The sequence below is a fragment of the Pleuronectes platessa genome, chromosome 6, assembly GCF_947347685.1.
Source record: "Pleuronectes platessa chromosome 6, fPlePla1.1, whole genome shotgun sequence".
In the NCBI taxonomy this organism is placed as follows: domain Eukaryota; kingdom Metazoa; phylum Chordata; class Actinopteri; order Pleuronectiformes; family Pleuronectidae; genus Pleuronectes; species Pleuronectes platessa.
Genome location: NC_070631.1, coordinates 26,351,553 through 26,372,860, shown reverse-complemented (window position 1 = coordinate 26,372,860; position 21,308 = coordinate 26,351,553). Strand labels below are relative to the sequence as shown.

Here is a 21,308-nt window from a genome sequence, read left to right as displayed (position 1 = left end):
GGTATCAGCATGGAACAAGCATACAGTTCTCTGCTGCAGGAGTGTAGTCACCCACACCTGTATGATCAGATCCAGAATTTTATTATGTAGGGTTGCCCTCACAGGCGAACCAAGTTTGCTGAGAATCGATGGTTGAGACAAACACACACATGTTTTATCATTAAGTTAACATACCACCAAGTGACACTGTTTTTTCTAAGTCCGAATTAAAGCAACACTATGCAACTTTTTTTACCGTAAAATAACAGCTTCAAAATCATATGAAAAAACACAGCATTGACACTGGTAAAGTTACCTAACGCACCCTAACTTTTGGTGACCTTTTACCTCTACCCTTGTCAACCATCCAATTAGTAACACTCATTGATGGTTTCTATCTGTCCATACGATTAGAACTTTTTCAGGAACTTGCTACAGATCCATTTGGTGACTGATCAACCAAAATAGTGAGCATCACCTGGTTGGTCCATCACTGCTGATACAGTACTTAAGGTCAGCACTATCAAGATGGTTGGATTTGGACAGCTGCCTTAATTCACACATCAAAGTTAACCAAGTAAAGACCCAATGACTATAGCTAATCAGAATGCCATGATGTGGCAGTGGCTCAGCAAGTCTTAATACCAGATGGTTGACGGTCTGATCCCAGTCTGAACGTGCCGAAATGGCCAAGAACCCCAAAGTTGCCTCTGATGTTTGTGCTTGGAGTGTGTGATTGGTGAGTGATAAAGTGCTGCCAACAGACACAGTGTATGAATGTGTGTGGGAAAAGTGTAGTGCTTTGACTGGTCAAGACTAAAAAAGCACTTCATAAATACAGACCATTTACTATTTATCACATGTTACAAGTAAGCTGTAGAGAACGTATTGGTACCTGGACTATATGATCCATAAATAAGCTTTAAAAGAGATTTTAAGAGAGTCACAAGTCGGACATGAAACCCAACAGTTAATTTAATCTTCTACCTCCCTTTTGCTAAGTTTCCCTGAGATGGATCAACCAGGAAGGTCGGGCGTCCCATACTTTTGTTACAAGGGTGAAGATGCAGGTTTTAGGTACATATGAATGAGTCACTAATCCTTGGGTTAAGTGCTGTTATTTGATTAATGTAGGTTAAGTCTAGCTGTGTCGACATACCTGTATGAAGAAATATGTATAAGTGCACCTTTCTATTATAACTCTTTGCCCTGCATGTTATTAGTTTATATGAGATTCCATTTTACATATTAAACCTCCATGTGTTATTTACTGACCACAGTTAATCTTTAATCATCACTGACAGATGGCTGGTACTCAGTGGAGTCTTCTAGAGCTGCTGAAGGTCTCGCATCTATAGCTGCTTTCAGACATGCACTAGATTCCTGAGATCTTACAGACTTTCTCCACAGAAAGTATGTCTAAACGCCTTAGGAGTTTCTGCAGATTTTCTCTGTTTGCCCCACTACTATAAATTCCGCAGAAAGTCCAGAGGAGCTGATGTAGTAACAAAGCAGGAGATCTCTAGCAAGCAACAGACACAAAATAAGATATAAAATAAATAGAATACAAATGTCTCTGGATGAAAAAAATGGAGCCAGACACCGACAAAGATGTCAATATAATGTGTGGTAATAAGCTCAGACGCCAATGTAGATATGCTGTAAAACAAAAACACCTGATCTCCGCCTGCAGCACCAACCCTCACCTGAACACTCCGGAGGATTTGTTTGTTTTGTGAATGCAGCTGTGTGCGGAAAATCTGGGTTCTTCACGTGGGAAAGGAAAACTCTGGAGAAAGTCTTTCATGTCAGGTCTGAAAACGGCTTATGAGTCCCAAGAGCCCTCACGCCACTTACAACAAAGCCTTTTTTCTAAATAGGCACCTAACCAAGTTTAACAATTGCTGCTGGATACAAGGTGTGGGATCTTGAGTGCCCATAAGCACACAACATTAGGTATTTCGCTGTGGGGCGAGACCTAGAAAGGGAATAGTAAAAGCAAAGCTGGTTTACTCACTGTCTTCTCCAGGACAGGACATGCCAGGCTGCTCCGGGATACTGGGGAAAACTGCCAGAGATACACAATAAGAGAAAACGCATTCAATGTGCTGTTTGTCTTGTTAAGAAAAAAAACACTGTCCATGAAAATGAAAACCCTGCAGGCCTAAAATGTTACTATAATAAAATGAATAGCACAACAGAAATTAAAGTTCAAATGCAGCCATAAATTACCAGCAATCATGACTAATAAACAGCTTTAGATACACAATGAACAGCTTGAATATACACAATGAATTCAAGGTCACGCACACTCTTTATACATTAATGTCCTCACCAAAGGATCAACATAATGTCGAGCCATCTCCACACGGAAAATATGTACTCAATTATAGCCTTTAATAAAGTGTTATTTCAATTATTCTTATGTTATGAAAATATTAGGACCTAACCCACCGTGCAGCAGCAATCCAGACGTCTTGGTTCGATGATAAATTCGAAACGCTTCCTCCAGCTCCATCTGAGACGAGATGGTACAAGGGTCCCCTGTACACACAAACAAACACTTTCTTATCAATATAATCTCCTGATTACAGTTAAAATGATTAGTTGATGTTACAGTGACATGTTCAATTAAAAGTCTTATACTGTTTTTATAAGATTAAATTTATAGTAATTGAATAATTACCTCCACCAAGGAGTATATGTTTCCATCTGGATTTGTTTGTTTGTAAATAAGCAGGATTACGCAAAAACTACTCAACCGATTTCCATGAAACTTTATGGAGGGGTGGAGCACGGAACTCTTTATCACTTTCTATAAAAGTGTGAGATAAAGCACATTTTCCATGATTCGTCAAAAAAATGTCATGGCTCTTGATGAAAAACAATGTGTTTGTGCACTTTGTTTCAGACCAAAATACAAATCTAGTTTATTTAAATGTGTTCTTCATCAAGGCTTTTTTCAGCTGTGGTCCTTGCATCATGGATCATGATCTTGGATCCTGGTGGCAGCTGACCGTGGTTTATGAGAACAACTAGATTGTTTAGGGTTAACCCTAACCCTAGACTGACAATATACCTACTCACATATACTACCAGTATTGGCAATACCTATAGCTTTGTAATTGTCATTACTGCTCCCTTCATCTCTGTCAAACTGTATCTTAGATACTGTTTCTTCTCATGAATATTGTTAATTTGTTGATGTGATCTGTTACTTGCAGCAACTATTTAACTGCTCCCCATGTTGGGAGAGGGATCAATCACATGTAACTATCTCTGAGGTTTCAACATTTTATTTTCCAGTTAAAAGTTGCGAAACTTGTTGTTGGGACTTATGAGACTTATTGTGATTTGTGAATATGGGCAATACAAATACAATTTGGTTGTTTGATTGACTTATGTATATCTGACTCAAATGAGAAAATACATTTTGCAACAAAAAAATACCAAACAAACAGAAACACTTCCTATGTGACTGCTCTTGCTGCCATGTATTTGAGCACAACATCATTGTTGGTCTTGGAAGCAACAAGTATAGTGGACAGTTCGAAATGAGCATTTCAATTCACATCAGCGGCTTCAGACTGACCACCATGCTGTACTTTTTAGTCAGAGTTCAGCAGTGGTAGGAAAACACACAGAAGAAACCCTGAGGACGAGACAGAATAATGTACAGTGTGTGAATATGAGGCATACCCACCTTCATCATCGATCCACTTGAGTGTGATGGGCTGCTGCTTGGCAACACTGCATATCGTTCTCACCTCCTCACACAACTCCTCAAAGGTTACAGTGGGAGCCAGGTCTGTTATCAACATATCCCTGAAAGCAAACACACACAGAAAATGTCAAGAATGAGTCATTTTGTTTAAGTTGATCAAAGATAGAGAAATTCCCCTCTTCAAGGAGTCAACAACAACGTGAAGAACTCATTCACTATTAGTGGTGGTACAATGGACAACAAAAAGTCTTCCCACACTGCAGACTTGAATGTGCCTGGGGCGTCTGCAGGCCCATTACACTAGCAACTTGTCCACACTAATGTGGATATTTTGCAAAACTATATTTTCCCCTGGGGCTGCTTGTCCTTATGCAAATAGAGTTTTAAGTCGCTAACGTAGAAATGATTACAAACGCCTTATTAAAGTGAGGATTTTCAAAAATGTATTACAGCATTTGGGAAACGATGACCACAGCTTTCTTCACAAATGCCCAGTGTTACCTTGTGTAACGAGCATGCACCAGAAAGAACAAGATTGGTTTTCAATGGAGGACAATATCCACTCAAAAAATACCCAGAGTAAAGTGGACAAGGCCAAACTTTTACTACAGATGTGATCCTCAATCCTGCTGGCAGATCTTGATAATAAGGGCAGATCCTGTATCGTGTTGGCATCCGATCGTGATGGTGGATCCTGATCGTGGTAGCTGCTGCATGGACTATGATTTCCACAAGACTGCTTGATATACAATATTTCTCCTCAGATACTCGACAATTACTGACAATAATCCATCAATTCATTGACCTTCAGTTATGCTACAAAATTTGTATTCTAATCAATGCTGCAACTACCCTTATCTTTCTGATGTTCTCCTTTACACGTATTGCACTTCTGTCCGGCCTGGGAGAGAGGTCCCTTACATGTGGCTCTCTGAGGTTTCTACATTCCTTTTACCCTGTTAAATGTTTTTTTTTTGTAGTTTCTCCTTACTCTTGTTGAGGGTTCAGGGCAGAGGATATCACACCTTGTTAAAGCCCTATGAGAAAAAATTGGGATTTGTGAATATGGGCTTTACAAATAAAAAGTGATTGACTGATTGATCAATCAAACATGATTGGACAAAAATTGTTGGAAGACAATTAAATAGGTGTTACCTTAAATACTTAATATTTACACACTATACATCAAGCCCTGACTTTTTTCTTATTTACAAGTTGAAAGTGAAATGAAAAATAATATTGGCATTGTATGATTTTTGAGTTCTTTGTAATTGTGGACATTCCAATGGCGTTTTCTGTCTCTGTTCAATTATACCTCACCTAACTCACAATAATTGAATGCAAAGTAGATTTCCTCTACAGTCTCACACTGGCATCTCAATAAGCAAAGGTAAGAGATCAGATCATAGATTTTACATTAACGGAGAACTCATTCCAACAGTGTCAGAGAAACCTATAAAAAGTCATGGACGATGCTTTGATGCAAGCCTCAAAGATTGCAAGCAGGTCCAGCAACTGAAGCAGGATGTCAACAGTGACCTTAAGAACATCAAGCAGTCTGTGCTTCCTGGCAAGCTAAAGCTCTGGTCCCTAAAGTTTGGCCTGTTACCCTGACTGATGTGGCCACTTACAGTAGTTGACGTTCTTATTTACTTATTGGACCATCATTGAATACAGTACCGAAATGGACACCCAAAGTTGCAACTCAACAAGCAAAAGTAGTAATCGGGCAAGCTGACATTGTGGGTCACGTTCAACAGGGAAGAGGATGTTTGGTCCTAGGTCAGAGTAGACCCCAGTGGAATAAAGCAACTCCTTCAGAGCAGTGAAAATTGGTAGTCCTGGAAATCCGGCATGAGGAAGAGGCTGCAGGATTTGCGAAGGCTGTCACTCAAGCTAGACAGGGGCAGTGGATGAGCGTAGAGAAAAGTAAGATCAGCTGGAAGAACCTGTGGGAAATGGAAGCAAGCAGGATTAGCCATCCACCATCAGGTTGCTCAAAGATCTGGGAATCCATGGACGAGCCCTACGCCTGATCATGAAAGAAACATCACACACTGCAGAACACTGCATATAATGGCTCTGGATCAGGAGGAAAGATCCCAACTGGGCCCAGCGATGCTAAGGACATGCACCCAGGTCTGATCAACCTGTGTTGGGCCTGCTTTAGTAGAGGGTGTCTTGTGATTAAAAGACCGAAACACCTAGTCTAATTTATTAAAATTCCATTTATTTATAAAAAAAATAGTAGATTGACAAATGTATAAAAAAATATTAAATCAACGCCCTTTCATCCTCATCATCTCTATCAAAACCTGCTGAATGAATGCTTCTGGATAATTTGGGCATGGCTTCTTCTGCAACAATAAAGTTAGAACACTGCGTAAGTCGTAATCTGCGGGAGGAACTCTTCTGTCTGCAGGTATGTGTGTGTGTGTGTGTGTGTGTGTGTGTGTGTGTGTGTGTGTGTGTGTGTGTGTGTGTGTGTGTGTGTTTGTCTCTGTCCCTCTTCAGACGCACTGATAATCACTTGTATTCAGTTATTAATCGAAGATGTTGAATCATGACTCCGGATTGTCCCGTCACTTTAACCCTGATGTCCTGACTGTGCGTGTCACAACACAAAGTAAACATCAGTCCTGTACGTGTCATAACAACTTGTGATCATTGCTGTTGTTCATTGTTTGAGTGTAAAGTGAGCGCAGGGGACACAGCATTCACTACCTTGGTTATGCCTTCCAGGTTTAATTATTTTTAAACATCGGCACTCCTGAAGACACACAACAGAAAAGTGTGTGTTTTGTGTCTTCCACCTCCGATGCCTTTAACTTTTGCTGTTGTGAGATTATTGTGTTTTGACCTTTTGGGGACGTCTCTTATAACTTCAGCTGTTCAGCACACAACTCTCTTCATGACAAACGGATGTCCTTATATGGAGAAATAGAGGTGTGGCAGTATGCTAATTGAAGAGAGCGGACACGCGCCTTTCCATTTAGAAAGATTCTGATTCAATTACATACGCATGTTGCTGAGAAAAAGATCGGCTGGTGCACAAGTGACATGAATCCAGCGACAATTTGCGCACGCACTTATTTTCTAACGAATAAGAACATTTCTGCGCACATGTTAGTAAATGAAGCCCAATGTGAATTATTGGACCTGTCTGCTTTGCAGCATTAAAGGCTGGTTTCAGCTGCTTATCGGTTTAAACACTGATGTTAACAGGCATAGTTTGAATAGATTATGCAGCCATTAAATCCAGGCACATTTCTGATTTTGCACCTGATGATGAGTCACTACTCTGACAAAACCATGGTGTTGATACCATAGCAATAGTAAAACTAATGAACTCATATCTACAGTTGTACACTATTAATGATCTCTAGTTGTTTTAAGGAATAACCCAGCATTTTTTTGCTCAGGACTGGATATTGTTAGACATTTTTCAGTATTGGTTTTATACATTCCCTGAGTTTCTGTATCGATACAAGGTGAATCCATACTTTTTCATATTTTATGCAGACTTAAGGGACCTGGCAGTTTGTGGACACATATATGTGCCAAAATGTTTTTAGGGTTAATATCCTGCACTAATTCAAGGATGAGCCAAACAAGCTTAAACTAAGCTGTTTATCAAAATAAATTATAAGCAAGCATTTCTTTTCCATATCTCTGTTGTTGAAAGGTGACCTGAAACAGAAAGCATGGCTGAATTTCTTATCAGTGCTGATGGCCTTCAATTACTCTTATCAGCTATAGATGATTTTAAAGAAGGGTGTGCATGTTGAGTTTAAACATCAACTATCATTGCTCTGCTGCTGCCTGAATACATAGCTGTGGACAACAGCAGCCCCCCCCCCCCCCCCCCCCCCCCCCGATGTGTGTGGGGTTAGGCTGTATCATAACCTATGGTATGCTTTAAACGGTATGAGTGCTGGAGCTGTGATCGGGGACTTGGGTCCATACAAGTGTGTGACTCAGTGTTTATGGTGAGTGTTTGTTGGACTCTGACAAGGTGCAGCACAGACAGCTTGCTTCCCAGCAGGAATTGCTACACAGAGTTTACACCCACACAAGTGAGTGCGGATTGTTGTGTCTCTCACAAATACACACAAGCACATAGAAGGGTTTACCTCATATTGATCAAGTATTTGTTCTGATCAAATGAGATCTGGTTGAGTTAACTTTGATACATTATGTTGAATGAGCATGTCATTTCATCAGTTACTTCTCTTATCGTGCTTATCATACTTACTGCAATTGAATCAACCAGGGCAATATTTGTAATGATCTGTTCTCTTGTCCTGTGTTAATGCTCCGGAGCTAGTTCAGAATTATTCCTCGTCATTAGTGAGTCCTCCTCAAACAGTCCTACATTATACTGACACTTTTTATTGTTTGTGTGCTGGACGTTGTGTGGAGATCTTTTTATAAAACGTTGAAGTTAGAAAACTTTGTGTTCATCCTACCTGGTCAATGTTTTTCATAAAATAAAACAACATTTTCTTTAATATTGTTCATGTGAGTGGTCTAATATAAGTTTGAATGATTTACTGAACTGCTGTTATTTTCTCAAACATTGCATATCGACTATTTCAGAGGACTGTTAGGCAATTGACACAATCTTCAGACCAAAGTCACAACTTTTCAAAATAAAGCATGTTATTCAGCTTGATACTGTGTAATGTATTCCAGCAAAACATGAAGACAGGCTGAAAGACGCTTGTGGTATTAGTAGGTAGATGACTACATTAACCTTTATGAGACTAATGCAACAATTTTAATTGAATAAAAATTGTGTGGTGGGGTGAGTCACATAGGTCTCCTGCCTCTCTTTTTAGACACACTGACCCTTGCTTTGTTTGCTGAGTGATTATACTCAAAAGTGCTTGGCACACTTAGGAACCCGTCATGTGCATAAACCTGAAGATCAACATGTTGATCTTTGATCCCTCTTATCCAAAGTGTTTCTTTCAACTCTGGCATATGCAACTCACTGTGTGCTTGTTCTTTGGCAAAAAAACTGACTATTGTTTTTTCACCTTACTTTGGAGAAATCCATTAAGCCTGACTGGTATTATGTTTTTAGAATTAACCATCAATCTGAACTAAGACCAGCCATTCGTCTTTTCCACACAAGCTCGGAGGCTTTAACAGATGATGAGGATGTCTCACATATGAGGATGGATTATTGTGGCAGCCTCTGGTCATATTAACCCACCAAGCAATTGATCTGTGATTGTGGGACATGTGAACACTGCCCCTGGGAGATATAATGTTACTGACTGACTGACTGAAAGAATATTGTGAAACATTTACTGTATGTCAGATCTATTTGTTACATTTAAACTTCATAACAGGTTGGCATGGAAGCATAATAACAGGAACTTGTTATCTATACAACGTTGAAATTATATTCCAAGAGCTGGAGAGACCCAAGAAATGTTCAGTTTACAAAGGAACAAATCAGAGACCAAATAAAGTCCTCTTATTTGAGCAAGCATAACGAAGAATATTTGAAAAATTTTGCTTCAAAATTGACAAAACGATTACATAAATGATGAAATATAAAAAAATAAGGTCACCAGTTATAGGGATGAGCAATTGGCAAAAATTATCAAGATAAAACAGTCAATAGCAATTCATTATCATGATGATTATAAAAGGTCTGTATTTCTATAAGAGTTTTTATGGTCTTGATGACCACTCAAAGAGCCTGGCAGTAGTTTTTTTGCCATTCACGCATTCACACACACATCCGTAGAGTAAATCTATGGGCAGCAGCACTTCTGTCAATGGGAGGGGAAATTCAGTATCTTACCCAAGGTTAGAGGATGACTGCTCTACCCCCTCAGCCACAGCCACCCCAAAATGTTAAGATAATCATAACTCTCCAGACTGATAATTGCTCCTCAGTGGTGGTTGTGGTTCTAAGCACTTGACAAACTACAAATCTGAGGTAGATCAATGATGTGCTTTACCAATGGTGCTTGCACAATGCATAACCTTTTACTTTTGTTTAATTGCTATTGATGTCAATTATATTGAGATTATTATCATCTATCACCTAGCCCAAGCCAATAATTTTTTTCATTCGACTCATCTATTAATTGAATAATGACTGCATCTAGCCCTCACAGCCATTGATCCGGCCATTCTCAATAATTCTTATCGGTTAAATGTTTCTGGAGCAGAGTAACAAAATGTCAAAAAGTTCTGATTCGTTACCTCCTTCACTAGTTCGGTGATATTCCCTAATTTAAAACAAGTGGTGTGTTGTATTATAGAAAAACGAACTAAGTTTAATGGGGTCAATTTACCCCCTAACACCCCGTAAAGTTGTCCGACTTTTACTGCTCAATAGAAAGAGCAGAAACTCATCACAGTATTATTTTGAGCTGTGTGGTCCTTCAGGCTAAGCAGATTAATAAACCATTGAACAAGGTGGCTTTTCTTTCTCGCACTCAATATTTGAGTGTGTTAAACCTTTTCTGACCTCTTCATTATGAGAAGCCAGAGTAAGCCTGCCTCAGTATGCTGTGGACCTTGTTACTGTTAATCCAGAATGGATCTAGAAGGCATTCCAATGCTTTATTCAGTCATGCACTTACACATGATGTGAGCAGTCAATTAGTCTATCAACAGGAAATACTTGTTAATATTTCTATAAATTTATTTAGCAAGTAACGTGGCTGTATTCACACATACCCTGGGATTATAAAGTATTCAGTCACATTCACCCTTTGCATGATTTATTTTGTTTCATTAACTATGAATCTTTATTCAACAAAAAGCAATGATGCAGTAAAACCTGATTTTATACATTTTGCAAATGTACAAAAGCTGTTTTTTTCTTTTCCCTTTTTGAGAAGCAACTTAAATTGGTTGGAACTGCTACGGCTTTTTTTTATGATGCCTTTTAAACAACACCAAATTTTCCCGGAGCAGTCATTCCCAGTTTCAGTACAGTTTCATTATTTGTATCCTTGTTTGTGTATCTTCAGAAGTTGTACACATCTAGGCAACTTGAGTTGGTTGTGTTTCTTAAAAATAGTCCATCTCTCATCCAAGAAGCTTCTTCAGTTCTGAAAGGATAAGATCTATGCACCCAAGTACAACTCCAGAGAAGCCTTCCCGATAAGTTGTTCATATACTGTGTGATTATACTGTAATACGCTGGACACCGCTTATAATGATCAAAATATGGTGACCAACTGTTTATATGAATCAAAAAGCTTGGGTCAAAATCCGTACAATACTAGGCTGTTTAAATAATTTGGTTATGTATCAATAATCCAATATCCAATAATCTTTAAAAAGTTGTGTTTTACAGTTTTTAGCAGCTCTGTCAGTCTCTGACGTCTATCATTCACGCTGCGCACTGCCAACCGGATCAATTCCTCAAGTTCTGAGACTATTAAACAGGAGCTACGCAATTCATATAGAGTAATCAACCACTTATAGTGATCATTTTGGCCCAGGACACACATGATTACTATAAACAGTCTTCACTGGACTGTAAAGAGGCTCAGGGTTCAGTACAACTTCAGACAATTTACTACCAAGATGACCTCCACAAATGTGGAAAATCTGTTGAATCTGCTTGAGACAGATTCATTACACTAATTGGATGGCATATCTTCAATTTTGACATTGCTATGGGTTAGGATTTGGGCAGGCGCCTCATATTCTCCCAAAACATTGTTGTTGCGATGACAGACTCTACAGGTGACTTATGAAGTTTGAACTTTTCCCCCCCTCTCTGAAGTGTTTGAGTCAAAAAAACACTTTTGGAGTTTCAGGGGTAAACAATGTAGCTGTTTAGTGACCTATCTTCAGACGTAATAAAACATCAGAAAAAACACAACATGTCTCCATAGCGCTCGTGTGGAGTCATCCAAATGTCCGGAAGCCCGACCTTCATATTCGATTCGAAACGAGGTAATTTACACCAGTTTAAGTCAAAAAGTCCGCCAGAAGTGGCTAAGCTAGCAAATATTAGCATTTACAACGGACCCTGAATGCACCTCGTTGGAAGATTTCAGCAGCAATTTACAATAATAAGGTGGAAATGACCTAGTTTCCAGTTAAATATGAATGTCAGGGCTCCCAGACACTTGGATGACACCACACAAGCAGTTTGGAGGCATTTTATGTTTTTTCTGTTGTTTTATTACATCTGATGAAGGAATCACCATTGACTTTAATTGTATTGGATTATGCTATAACAAAGTTTAACCCTGAGACTCCAAAAGTTTTTTGACGACTCAAACACTTCAACCCCCCGGAAAAAAAAGTTGCGTTGCAGCTAAACAGTTAAAACTGAACCTCCTTCACCTCCTCTTTGCTATGGTTGCCTAATGCCAATACTCTGTGGGTGTTTGTATAGACTGTTGTGAATGTGAGTAGGGGCGAGCGTGTGGGAAATGTGGGACATTTTTTACATTTGCTCCCCTCTAGGTGAGCTAAAATGATATATCAGTAAAATTTTACACATTCACCATTAATTCAGGATGTTTTCTAGCAATGGAAATGATCAGAATAAGGACAAAGGGTAGTGAAAATATGATTGTTGTCTCACTTTACCCCGGCTATTGGGTAAAGTGATCCACTTACTTTTTCCCCTTTAAAACGACCATAACAACACGTGTTGTAATAGTTAAAATCCTGACAGCTAGATTGACAACCACACATTCCAAAACTAATATCGGACTAGTAACAGAATCATGGGGATTGGTCAATTAAGCACATTTATGGTTATTATGATTCATGTGATCTCTAGCACACCCTAGCTTACCTGCACATTGTTTCTCTGTCCAATTGGCAGGGACAGGGATATTGTTTTTCTCTGCGTATTCAAATGCCAGTTCACGGCACTTAACTGGAGCAAGGCCATGGAACTGGTCATCTTGTTGTTTCAAGTGTTTGGCAAGCTCCTCCTCCATCTCATCTGTGAATATTCTCTTTACCTCAGCTACTGCACCCCAGGCTACTGATTTTACTTTCCCTTTCTCTTTTTTCTTTATGAATCTGTTGAGGGTTGTCTTATCAATATTTGTATCCCTTCCAGCTTTCCTTAAGGACTTCTTTCCTTGCATGACCTCAGCGGCTGCACTCTCCATCTCTGCGAGGGGTGTTTGGCCCAGGTTGTCTTCCTGGTGTATAGTTTCTTGACATGATGGCTTTTCTACAATATTTATGACATTAAAAATAAAACATATATAATGTAATATAACACTAAAATATGTTTAAGACTAAACCTAACTTGTGCTTCATTTGTCCCACTTTACCCCACAGCATTTGTCTCACTTTACCCCACAGCCACCCTTTTAGAAAAACAACATCTCTTAGCAATTCAGGCTAATCTTCAGCTAGCATCAATCACATGGTTTTATATGTTGGAAGTTCACCAACATGTATGACATAAGTTTTTCTACCTGATTCAATTTGTTTTGACACAACAGTTGATTAAGTTCAAAGCAAGAAAATTTACTTTTACATGCAAAAAACAATTTTTTGTGAAAAAACATACTTTCCACAGCACCTGCACCAACTTCTCCTTCATGGCAAGGGGGGAATGGGAGGGACTTGAAAACATAATGGTCACATGACCACAAATGTGTTCCGTTGCCTAGATACAGGGGGTGTCTCACATTACCTGATGTCCCACATTACCCCGCTCTCCCCTACAAAACCTGCTCTGACAGTTTCTTGTTTCTGACCTTGTTAAAACTATCTATGGCTTCTATGGGGTTTGTCCTTACATCAGTAAAAAAATAACAATTACATGAATAAAACATTCTTGAATAGCACCGATACTATCAGAGAATTACTCTAATACAAGCACAATACTTAAGTCTGAACATTTTGTAGTAAAGAAACAAGACAAGCTCAGTATAACAAGAAGTTCTGTCTAAAGGGATGGGACTGTGTAGGGAAGCCCAGTCACATGCAGATTACCAAGGAATAGCAAACAGAGCCATCACCTCGAGATACACTAGAGGTTTGTTCAAAAACCATCCAACAAGGATCCAATCACAGAGTCCTGTTGTTGCAGTGTTGTGAACAAGTTGCAGTTGGGAAATGTGTGATGCAAGCCAAGAAGAGGAAGAAATGACGCACAAACATTATAGTTTCCGTCTACAGGAAGATATAAAGTAATCTCTTATTTTTCTTTGGAGTTACAAAAAAATGATGTTTGCCTGAGTTAAGCTTATTATCAACGATGACCTAACCACATAGTTTAGACAAAAGATAAGTAGGCAGAAAAAGAATCACAGTGTGTTGATAAACAGTGAAGAGGTACAGTGATTTAAGTCCACACGTACACAGGGCCGGCCAGTCAACTCTAGAATAGACAATCCAGTGATAGGTTTACAGTTCAACTTTATGTTCCGTGATAGATTTTGCCACTGAGGCAGTGACAGGAGGGATATAAACAAATTCATCATCACCAACGATCTTCAACAACTTCATCTCACTACTTTCACAGAATTTTTGTCAATCTGGAGGAATGGTCAGTTATTATATGATCAGTCACAACAAGGAAGTGGTGATAAGCACCTTGTCATGGACTCATCTAACAAGTAATTCCACAAACATCTGTATTTTTTGTCTGTGTGTGGAATCTCATAAACTGTCTTCTGTAAATTACCTAAGAACGCGCAGTACAGATTTTGGTGCAATTTGGACAAATTGGATTTGAATAATATTAGTAAAGATTATATAAACAGTCGATTAGAACTCTGTAGCAGCCGTGCAGGCTTGGCAACATGCTGAAAGTCTGTGGAGCCAGTTTAATAGGTCATCTTCTACACCCTTAGATAAACCACAGCAGTGATTGGCAACTGGCAGCCTACAGTCAATAATATCTGAACCACCAAATCATTTTGATAATTTGATTATTAACATTTCACCACATCAGTCTGACATAGACACTGGAGTTGGACAGCACAGTGGTGAGAAGATTAAGAAATTTGAGAAATTTCAAGGTGAACTATCTCTTAAAGTTAAATTACAAACCATTTTAGTTTGAAAAGTTGCAAACTTTGGTCCAAAGATTGTCTAACTTGCTTAACACACTCTGAATTAGCCAACATGCAATGTATGACAAAATAACAGCAGTTTAGTAAATAATTCAAACTTATATATAAACCTCACAAGTGAATGAAGCAAAAATTTATTGAATGAAAAAAATTCACAATAAGAATTTCACTGCAGATAAACCAGGTAGGATGAACACAAACCATCTGCACCATAAACTGTCTACAAAAAGCCCTACAAACAACATCCAGCACACAAACAAGTGACAGCATATTATAGAACTGTTTGAGGAGGATTTACTAATGACAAGGAATAATCCTGAAGTAGCTCCAGAGCATTAATACAGGACAAGAGAACAGAAAATCATGCAGTTTTATAATGTCAAATATTCATAATAATATAAATTATTCATAATATCCACAATATTCACAATAAGTATACAAGAATATTGAATATTCTTGAATACTTTCTTCAAATGTTCTCACATGTATCCTCAGTATTTTAGTGTGTCTGGATGAGCCTGACTCTAGTCACTACTCGGCAATGACTTTGTGAGGAGACACTTGAGGTTCCACAGGTGTGTGTGTCCCGATCATGGCTGAGCAGGCTCGTGTGTGTGTGTGCTCACTCACCCACGGTAGTGTGTTTTCATCTTCACCAGCTCCAGCTCCATTGTGGATCCGTTACAGTGCATATACATGGTGCACTCTGGTTTTTCCCCCGGTGCTCGGACAGGCCTGAACTCTCCCTATCAACCGCTCACGTCGGAAGATAAACGTTCACATCACACGGTGTTAAAGTTGCGCTTCGCCCGACGCTCTCCAGAGCAAAACTTGTCGAGCTACTTTAAAGTTTCCTACGTTTAGAAAACATCGGAGGCTTTGCTGACGGATGAATTGTCAAGGAGGATGGAATGAAATTACAATTTCCTGCCTCTCCTTTCAGAATAAAATGGATTCTCACAGATTGCATTCAAGGATCATAGTGACGCTTTTATTTTTAAACGGAAATATCGAAATACCTTGTGGCGTGGGTTAAAGTGTGGTTAACTTGGCCGGGTTTCTCATGTCTCGCTATGGTTACCGTAATCCTTATTCACCTGTCACTCTGTTTCGGACAGGGCCTGTTGTCTGGACCCGTAGAAAGTCCAGCTATTAGTCACTGGTCGACTCTGACTTTATAACGAACTTACTGATGGTTGAATACTTTTCTCTGTACTATCCATTATGTTCATAAAGGTGATCTGCCTCACCTATCAATACTTAATTTGACCCCTAGTGGAGCGTCCTTGTCCTTCTACTACATCAAGGATTTTTTTTTTGTTTTTTTTTTCATATTCTGAAATAACTGCCTGTTAATGTCTACAACATGACCCGTTACTGTTTTCAAAATGTATTTCATTTCGTTGTTTTGATTATGTTTTGAAAATATTTTCTCATGTGCTGCAAGATGTAAAACTAGATAGACAACAAGAGGGCCCTTCAAGGACGTTGACGAATAATATAAACACAGGTTCTTACAGGGATACAAGGTGGTTCAGGCCTCAATCCCAACACTGCGGATCTGAGGCGCCACCTGCTGGTCAATTAGCAAACAGCTTAAATAAGACACCATAGCTCGAACAATTGTATTTAATGTAGTTGAATGCGTGAACTTTGAATAATTATCATCTTAAATATATGTTTATAACTCATCTCTATATCTAATATTGCATTACAAGTATAGCTGTAACTTTAATTGTCAGATTGTTTGGTTTAACTAAATTAATAAAAGTTGTTGTATATTATATATTAAACTTGTACTGTATACATAGGACAAGATGAAGAATACCCCTTTTCTCTCTCTCGCTCTCTCTCTCACTCTCTCACTCTCTCTTATTTTCATTATAGCAACCAGTCTACCAGAACTTATATATGATGGCTACACAACTGTTTATGGTCTCTCTCCCCCCTTGCCCAAATTGAGTCTATTTCTACAAATGTCTTCCCTCAGCTGCCAAGTGTTTGCTCATTCTGGGAACGGTTGGGTTTCTCTATAAATTTGTAAGAACTTGCTTCACCTTACTGTGTAGTACCTTGAGATAATGTATGTTGTGATTGTCTTTTCTGGATTTATAACTTGTCTATGCCTATAAAAAGAAAAAGAACCACATCAGGGCAACTAGTGAACCTCGGGATGGACGTCAGATCGCAGCAGGGTTTGTTTTTTTGTTGTTTTTTTTTGCAAAAAGATTCTTCCGCAGAATGAACTGATGATTGAAAGTAAGATCAAGTCCTGGATAAACGTTGAAATTATTGCTAACCTGAATGAAAAAGACGTTAATTGAATATCAATAATGGAAAAACCTGTAATACCTCCATTATTTCACCTGTTCCTCTGTGGTAACCTGATAATCAGACTGGATCGTCATTTCCATGGGTCTGATGTCCTCGGCAGGTCTCAGCTCTCCGGCACACATACCATCTCTTCTCTGTATGAGTTTGGTCATTGAGCTCTTCTTCTTGTGCATGTGTCATTTTAGTCTTCTTACCAGGTCATTGTGGTGCAGAGGAGGTCATGTGATCCAAGGTCCACCAATGCTTAGCGGCATCTGAAAGTTTCTTTGACGAATTTTGGTTTCAATAATTTTATTTACTGTACATTTGTACACTACACACCTATTTCTAAATAAACTAAATGGCTGTTCAAATTAATAAAAGTTAAAACATGTTTAAGAAGGCAGGTTATGTGACAGTATGTTAAACTGACTCCAGCCACTAGACGTCAGTAGTACACCATTTTTGTATAGAATCCCACAGTTTTGCAGCCATTACATATCATCATCAACATCAGATGTTTCTGTATTTAGAGACCCTTTGAACACTGGGTTCTAGGAAATGTGAGGTGAGGTAAGTTGTGCTCATTGCAGACCAGGATGAGCACATGTTAGTTTGTGAAAAATACAGAGTTTACTACAGGTCAGAGGTTGTTGTAAGTGAACTCTTGAGTGGAACACACTTTCAGTTTTTTGTCGAGAGAGTCCCTGGAAAATCTTTCCATGGAAAAGATGAAAAGTAATGCAACATGACAGTACAACATTGTTAAGACCTAAAATTGTAATATGAACAGTAGGAAGCATAAACGTAGGACATTTTCAGACAGTTTAATTTATGGAGGATTAAATCCTCCTATAAAACCTGTACATTTGGTCAACACAGTTGAGCTTGTTACACTACAGAAAGATTACACATTATATTCATCTATCAATAGCAGAATCAAACCTGAATAAAAGTATTCTAATAAAAAGTAGTGCAGACAATATTAGGGTATTGACTCATTTGTGTTACAATAACACTAATTCAGTTTTTGCTGTTGCTAATGGACTATAGTTTAAACACAGTGTTAGATACACTATATGGACTATTTATATATATATATATATATATATATATATATATATATATATATATATATATATATATATTGTCTATATTGGGACACCTATTCATTACACCTACTGGAGCTTTTATTACATCCCGTTCTAAATCCAGGTATAAATATGGAGTTGGTCCCCCCTTTGCAGCTGTAACAGCTTCACTCTTCTGGGAAGGCCTTCCAAAAGATTTCGGAGTGAGTCTGTGGAAATGTTTGCCTTTTCATCCACAAGAGCATTTATGAGGTCAGACAGTGATGTTGGACAAGAGGGCCTGATTCGCAATCTCCATTCTTGTTCATCCCAAAGGTGTTGATGGGGTTGAGGTCAGTGCTCTCTGCGGGCCAGTCAAGTTCTTCCACACCAAGGTCACCCAACGATGCCTTTCAAAGTGAAAAAATAAACACAAGCTTTCTGCAACTGTTTTTTATTGATTGTTCTTCTGCTTCAAGTGCATGCAGCCACACATTTTGGTAAAAGGTTAAAAAGCACCCACAACATTGACTGATAAGTTGACTGATTGATTTTTTAACTGTCAGGTCTCAAACATATTAACCTTGATCTTCTGTATTTCACTGGTTCACTGCAGTGGTGTGTCCTCTCACCTCTATTATTTGTTTTATATAGTAATATACGTCAAATCCAGTATAAGGGCCACATATTTTAAAGTTTGCTGATCATTCAGTCATTGTGTCACTTTTAAAGCTCTGATGACCCTGTAGTTACATATTTCATTGACTGGTGTAAGTTGTGAGTTTTTAGATATTTATGTTGCCAAAACCAAGAAGATGATCATAGATTTCAGGAAGAATCTAAACGTCATCTCTCCTGTGGGGATTAATGGTCAGGCTGTACAAGTTGTACAAATATCTTCGGACACCACAAGCTGACCTTTGAGCATCACATGGGCGCTGTGTAGGAAAACCTCATCAGCTAATGTAATTTTATCGAAAAGGTTTTTAGTTGTCAATATGTTGACAGCGCCTTTATGAAAATGTTTTATTGTTTTTTTTAATTAATAAGTTCCTACCTTTTCTTTTATTTGTTGGTGTGGGTTACTAGCCTTGAAAAATAGGAACCAACTACAAAACATTGTCAGACTGTGCAGCAAGATAGCAGGCACCTCCTTAATGAACAGGTCATAACCTGCACGAGGGCAGGTCTTTGAAGAAGGCCAAGTCGATTCTGGCTGACCACAGTCACCCCGTTCTTTCAGGTCGCGCTGCTTCCTAGATAGAGGAAAAACAGATGCAAGAACACATTTTTCCTGCTGTCATTAACCTTTTAAATAACCTCACATGAGTGTATTTTGTATTTTTATGTGTTTCTGTAATAAAATGGTTTACCACTTTGTAATGTTGCCATTCCTTTTCACAACACTTAAAAGACGTTGTGGGACTCAAGACACCAAGTGATGAAACGTGTCAGGGGTCATTTTGTCCCATTCGTCCTGCAAACAAGTCTTAAGGCGTGCAACAGTCCAGGGTTTCTGATGTCCCATTTTTCGTTTCGAAATGCACCACACATTGTTTATTAGGGACAAGTCTGGTCTGCAGGCAGGCCAGACCAGCCTCCTCTTCCCGGCCATGCCTTTCTAATGTGTGCGGAATGTGGTTTTGCATTGTCTTGTTGCAATATGCATGGATGTCTCTGGAAAAGATGTCGTCTTGAATGAACCATATGCTGCTCCAAAATCTCTATGTACCCTATAGCATTAATGGTGCTATCACAGAAGTGTAGGTGACCTTCAACCAGGGCACTGACACAACCCCATACCATGACAGACCCTGGCCTTTGGACTTGTTGCTGGTAACAGTCTGGATGGTCCTTTTCATCTTTGGTCTGGAGCACACAGCGTCCATTTCTTCCAAAAAAGATCTGAAACACTTATGCGTTTGACCCCAGTACACATTTCCACTGTGCTATCCCAGATGTCTTTGAGTCCAGAGAAGTCAGAGGCGCTTCTGGACAGGTAAACATAAGCCTTTCCTTTGACACAGTAAAGTTTTAACTGGCATTTGTGGATGTATGGCAATCGTACTGAGTAGACCAGACTGTAAACTAGACACAAACCTCCTCTTCCCTGCTGACCGTGGCTCACAATGTCAGCATGCTCAAGTGCTGCTTTTGCTTGTTAGTTACTTCTTTTGGTTTCCATTTCCATCCTGTTTCCAAAGATGGTCTAACAGCACGTACAGATTTGTCTCGGGACTCTGAGAGGGTTATTGCCAGACTTATCTTGGTGCATTTAAAGTTCTCTACAAGATTTGAGATAGGCAGCTTGAGAATGCCGTGTCCAAACAGGCCAATGTTGGTTAAACATCTTTGGACTCCTAACCACTTTCTCACGCAGGAGTTGATCATTCGTTCCATATTCTCAACCCTTGTGAGGGGATCTTCGACTACTGTGAGTGGCCACATCAGTCGGGGTAACATTCCAAACTTGTTTGAGATTTCACGAACTTGAAGGGGTCATGAAAGAAACGAGTTCTTCCCTCAACAGTAAGTGTGACTGCTGCACAGTACTGTGTGTGGGTCAGTTTTACTTATAAATCTTTAATCATACTGATATACAGTGAACGTTCAGACTGGAGGGTGTCCAGTGAGAGTCTGGGTGAGAGACAATGTTTTTAATGTGCAAAAAAATGAAAACAAAGTGAAAACAAACAAACAAACAAAACAACACAACCTCTGCAACAACACAACAAACAAATACTTTTAAATGTGGACGCTTAAACATGAGATCACTGTTAAAAATAAAATCAACCATCTCCTGCCCTCACTTTGCACTAATACCCTAACAAGAACAGACATTTTAGGAACAGCTGGGAATCTTACCAATTATTTAGGAAGCCACTCTCTGATCACCCTTGATCAGCTGACCAAAATAATTTTCTATACCAACAACTTGTATCTTGGATCCCTTTTTTTCTCCTCAGGATCCTCTAAGAACGGTGATGTCATGTTTCAAAGGAAGTGATTGGTCAGTGGGCGATGCTTTTATACTGGGTGATCTCTCATCTCCAATTAGGTTAGCCGTTCATTATAAATTACCATGGTGATAAACGCAGATTAGAACGAGGCCCGTACTTAACCTGATTATGGCAAATTCCACAACCTCCATATTTCATGAGAACATAAACTAACTTG

At 39.0% G+C, this 21,308-nt stretch overlaps 1 protein-coding gene across 1 annotated transcript in view; it reads right to left on the bottom strand.

The window, feature by feature from the left end:
* prkcz (protein kinase C, zeta) overlaps nucleotides 1-15,637 on the bottom strand; it is a 124,416-nt gene extending 108,779 nt beyond the window's left edge. The window contains exons 1-4 of the mRNA XM_053424252.1: nucleotides 15,379-15,637; nucleotides 3,683-3,804; nucleotides 2,434-2,523; nucleotides 1,997-2,047 (exon numbers count right to left, since the gene is read on the bottom strand). Coding sequence (XP_053280227.1) covers nucleotides 1,997-2,047; nucleotides 2,434-2,523; nucleotides 3,683-3,804; nucleotides 15,379-15,446 — 331 coding nt within the window. The 5' untranslated portion in view covers nucleotides 15,447-15,637. The remainder of the gene's footprint in view (nucleotides 1-1,996; nucleotides 2,048-2,433; nucleotides 2,524-3,682; nucleotides 3,805-15,378) is intronic.
* Nucleotides 15,638-21,308: the final 5,671 nt, after the last annotated feature.